Here is a 4,917-nt window from a genome sequence, read left to right on the forward strand (position 1 = left end):
AGCTTCCATTGTAGAACGTTTCAATAGCATTTTAAAGAAGTGATGTGGAAAAGATTTAGTTTAAAAGGAAATTATCAATGGATTAATATACATAAAGATTTAATAGAACAACATAATATCAAAAGACATAGAGCATTATTTCTATTGCTAAAAATAATGAACGTTTTATACTTAAACAAGCATATAACCATATCAAAGTTTTTAAACCTGGTAAACTGAAAGTCGGAGATCATGTACTCATTAGTAAATATTAGCATGTGTTTGATAAAGGATATTCATAAAAATGGACCACTGAAATTATTAAAATTCGTATTAAGTACTAATCCTATAACCAATTTATAAGAAGATTATCAAAGAAAACCAATAATTGGAGGATCTTATGAAAATGAATTATTAAAAACACATTATCCAAACACATTTTTAATTTAAAAGATCATAAAAACAAAAGGAAACAGCGTTTTTTTTTTAATGGTTAAGGATTTCTAATGACCATAATTCTTGGATTAATAAAAAATTAAATAACATAAATAATAGAAAAATCATAAACTTAACTTTATTTCTAATTTGATTTTCATGATGTCAATAACAATTAATTTAACTGGGAATAGTTCAACTTTAGTGGGAGAATATTTTCCGTCAATTGAAATATCTTCACGCTATGTTTGTGGGCTTATAAATTTTGCAACAGATAATTCTATACCTAACGTAGATGTCTATAATAACTTATTTCATTTTGGAAATACCTATAGGTTCCTATGAACTTAAAGATATCGCCTTTTTCTTAACTTCAACTCTTAAAAAGATATTGATGCAACAGCTATACTTTTAATTGAAGCTATCAACAACACTCTTACAACTAAAATAACGACGTCTATGCATACTGATTTTTCTCATTCAAGAAGTATAGGACACTTTCTTGGGTTTAGCAGAAGGAAGCTAGAAGTTAATGAAGCTGTAAATGGAGTTCTACAGACCGTTCAAACAAAATTAGTTTTTCAAGAACAGAATTATAATAATATAAAAGTGACAAAATTTGAGTCCGATATACCTATAAATACAGTATATTTTGCTTAGCTGCACATCCTTCTTTGCACGAAAAACTTGTGCACTTAACCGAAAAAGGCACTTACGCGAATTTTCTTTACTACTTCAATGAGGAAGTTATCCAAATCCCTATTAAACCATATAATGCGAAATTTTTACCGAATAGTATCTAATTATCTATATAACTACATAAATTTATAGCCATTTTCGTTGTTTTGCGAGATGAACAAAATAAATAAAAAGTATAAAATTAGGTAATTGTAGGGCCAGTGCAGGTAAAGGTAATACTTTCTTTGGTAATTGATACTAGTCGCACAATATTTAAGGCAGGTATCGCCAATGTGCAGGTATGCTAAATGCATCTATCGGAGCAGTTTCCTTATAAATATTAAAAATAATGTCTCTGATGCGCATTTTGGGTTAGGTATCTTAAATGTGCACTTAAGCATAGAGGCAGCAAAGCGGTACTCACTTTCCGTAGTATTTTAGGTATAAAGTTGCTACGTAGCAATGTAGCACGCATTTTGTTGTTGGAAGAGCAACAAAACATGTGGTAGATTGCTACACCTAAAATGCTACTCAACTTGAGCTCTCATACTGTATTATGAATGTAAACACAGTGCGTATTGAATGTAATATAATAGTTAACTCATATATTAACAATAATTCTGATCATACTATTCGTGAGATTTCTCTAGATGTTTCGCCTGGGTATAAAATAAATGAGAAACCTGCAAATGTAATTTATTTACCTGTGAACTGTAGAGATATAAACAATATAACAATAAAGTTATTAGATCAAGACGAAAACTTATAAATTTCCGAGGAGAAAAAATTACTGTTAGATTACATTTGAAACCAAAATAATGATTATCTATATTTATAAAAATGAATTTCTGTTCGTTAGTCTCGCTAAAACTCGAGAACGGCTGGACCGATTTGACTAATTTTGGTCTTGAATTATTTGTGGAAGTCCAGGGAAGGTTTAGAAGGTGAGTAAATATGATAAAAATGCTAAGAATTGAATATAAACAACAACTTTGTTTTTCCTTAGAAATAGGGATGGTCGATTATCATTGTACACGGAAAACTCTATGAAATTGTGAAATCGTGACGTCTTAGCTTTCTTAATATTTTGGCAATAACAACAAAAAGTTTAGATTTTTTTTATTCGAAAAACCTTCCACACGGAGGTCCAAAATAGTACTTTTTACATAATTGAAATCGGTTCAACCGTTTGGTCAGGCATCGCGGTCATTTTTATGTATATAGATATCTCTGGAAATGTTCATGATAGAGTACTGGAACTTGGTTTGGAGATATATGAAATCAATCACATACTCATGGAGAAAAATGGGCTCTTTAAAAAGAGGGAATGGCAAAGTACAAACGTACTGCCTTTGCCTTATCTTTGAATGTGTACATAGGTATGTTTGTGAGTGAAATCCTGAATGGCTGGAGGGATTTCAACAAAGTTATGTGTGTGTGTTTGAGTGGATCTCTGGATAGTTTAGTTTGACAATTGAACACGCCAGTTGGTGCTGGAGTTGAGTTATTACTAAAAATCTTTTTTTATGATCCGATTTGGCGAATATTCAAAACATGTACTGGACACGGTTGAGACAGTCCAATTGCAAAAAAAGACCGGTGAGGTGATGCTGAGGTCGAGTTATTACTAAAATCGATAAGTGAGAAAAGGTGCCGAGAATGTCAGTCTAAATCGACCTGTTGCACCATATCGAACTCTCGTGTGTTACGATTGGCCCAATGGATGTGATTTGCCAATATTATTATGCGTTAAAGCTTCATTCCGACAGGGTTGAAGTTGTGTAGTGGCAAATCTCAAATCACCACCTGTCGAAATATATTTCTTTAATTGAATTTAATATAGAACCTGATAGAAACATAATTTTTCACTTAAATTGCTTTCGTGAAACTGCTTTTTAAGGTACTTCATCTCAGTCTATGTATGTATATTGTATATCTGTTGAACAAGAATACGCATCCATTTTGAAATTGCCACCAGCTATAAAGTTTCCAAGGCAGATTCAGTATAGATCCGGATCATTGTTGCCACCATGGAACTTCTTCATGGACATAACACCTTCGTTAGGTTATTAAAGGCGGCAAACGACCACCAAACCATAATCTTAGCCGATGAATGTGCTAATGGAAATCGTAAGCGTGGACTGTTGGAGAAAATGTTGGATCAAAATGGTTAAATTAAAAATCTAATTTTGGGCGGGACGACGTTCGCCGGGTCTGCTAGTTTACAATAAAAACATTATACGCAGAGAACCTTTATTTGGTATATCTTCACGCTTTGATAAGGAAGCAACAAAGGGTTATCAAAAACGTCGTAGGGATCACTAATTAAACTTAGTAAGGAGTACTTAATAGCTCTAGAATTAAAATTACAATCATGAGTGAAATACTTAATGTATATCAGAAACCTTTAACTGAGGAAATTATTATAAAAAGAGAATATCATAGCTTTTAACAACAATGATGAGATTCGTATACCTATTCAAAATCAAGATTTATTTGTATTACCGAGTGAAAGTGTAATCTATATTCATGGCTTCATAACGAAAATTGATAAAACTTCTACAGAATTAAAACTGAAGAATAATTTTGCAGCATATTTATTTGATGAAACACGTTATGAAATTAATGGGTTTGAAGTAAATCGCACTCGAAATCTTGGAGTTGCAACTATGTATTATAAAAAATTTTATATCATTAAATGAGTAAGAAAGCGATGCATTGAAAAACGCTGGTTGGTGTTTAGAAGAAAATCTACTCCTAACGAAGACTCACTTTAGCTGTTGTATTCCATTAAAAATTCTGTTGGGATTCGCTGAAGACCATAATACAATAATATTAAATGTTAAACATGAGTTAATCTTTCAACGTTCCAGATCTGGTGAAAGAGCTTATCATTCAACTTCCGCAAATGACCAGTTAAAGCTTACAATATTAGATGTAGTGTGGAAAATTCCTCATATTCAATTATCAGATTTCGCAAAACTAGAAATGTATAAGATAATCACTAATAAAAATCCCATTCCTATTACATTTCGTAGTTGGGATCAGTGTTGCCGTTTTAGCCCTTTGGTGGCTAGATTTAGCTACCACATACTTTTTTTGGCCACATAAATTTAAAATTGCTCCTAGCCCTTTTTTTAGTCGTTCGGAGAATTTATTCAGACTTGGCATGAAAATGTTGTATATTTGCTTAATTTAAACTAAGAAAGACTGATACATATACATATGCGTATTGTATGTTCCTTACGTTTTGATACATACATACTGTAAAAGTGTTAGGGCTGTTAACTTATCTATTTACGATTTAACTATAGTTTAAAATAGATAAGTTAACGGCCCTTAATATGCTTAATTTGTTAAATGGCCCATCAAGTCGATTGGCCGTATATGTTCTTGTCGGGTGATTGTACCAGGTGCTGGTGCGACTTCAAAAACTATTTGAAAATTTTATGATGGTACTAGCATGCTGGTGTCGTGAGAGGTGAAATTAGCTCAAGCCAGCCTAAGTACCTAATTTTTTCGTGCCCCATTAACAATTTTACTTACAATTTTCCCTTTTTAAGTGCTCTTTTAAAATTCCTTAAAGTATTTACGTATTTTCAAACTCAGTAGCAGCGCTACACACCTTCGGTAAACAAATTCTAAAAAATTAACGGTAACTTTTGGCCACTTGAAACTTGCACATTATTACACTAAAATTTAATGGGCTATAAAACTATATACTAAAAGACATTTCTGAGAAAAAAGTTTGAAATTATGATGATTTTTTTTTTAAGTGTTCTACAAAATCTTAAGCTTAGGTTTATATGGTATTTGTTAGGGATT

The 4,917-nt window shown here is 31.9% G+C and overlaps 1 protein-coding gene across 1 annotated transcript in view; it reads right to left on the reverse strand.

Annotated features, from left to right (window-relative positions):
- The window catches only part of LOC118754699, a 14,432-nt gene that overhangs the window by 1,999 nt on the left and 7,516 nt on the right, over window positions 1-4,917 (reverse strand). The window contains exon 3 of the mRNA XM_036489590.1: window positions 1,797-1,803. Within this exon, the coding sequence (XP_036345483.1) occupies window positions 1,797-1,803 (7 nt within the window). The remainder of the gene's footprint in view (window positions 1-1,796; window positions 1,804-4,917) is intronic.

Source organism: Rhagoletis pomonella, unplaced genomic scaffold (assembly GCF_013731165.1).
Source record: "Rhagoletis pomonella isolate Grant_MI unplaced genomic scaffold, Rhpom_1.0 Rhpom_scaffold_00002, whole genome shotgun sequence".
Taxonomy (NCBI): domain Eukaryota; kingdom Metazoa; phylum Arthropoda; class Insecta; order Diptera; family Tephritidae; genus Rhagoletis; species Rhagoletis pomonella.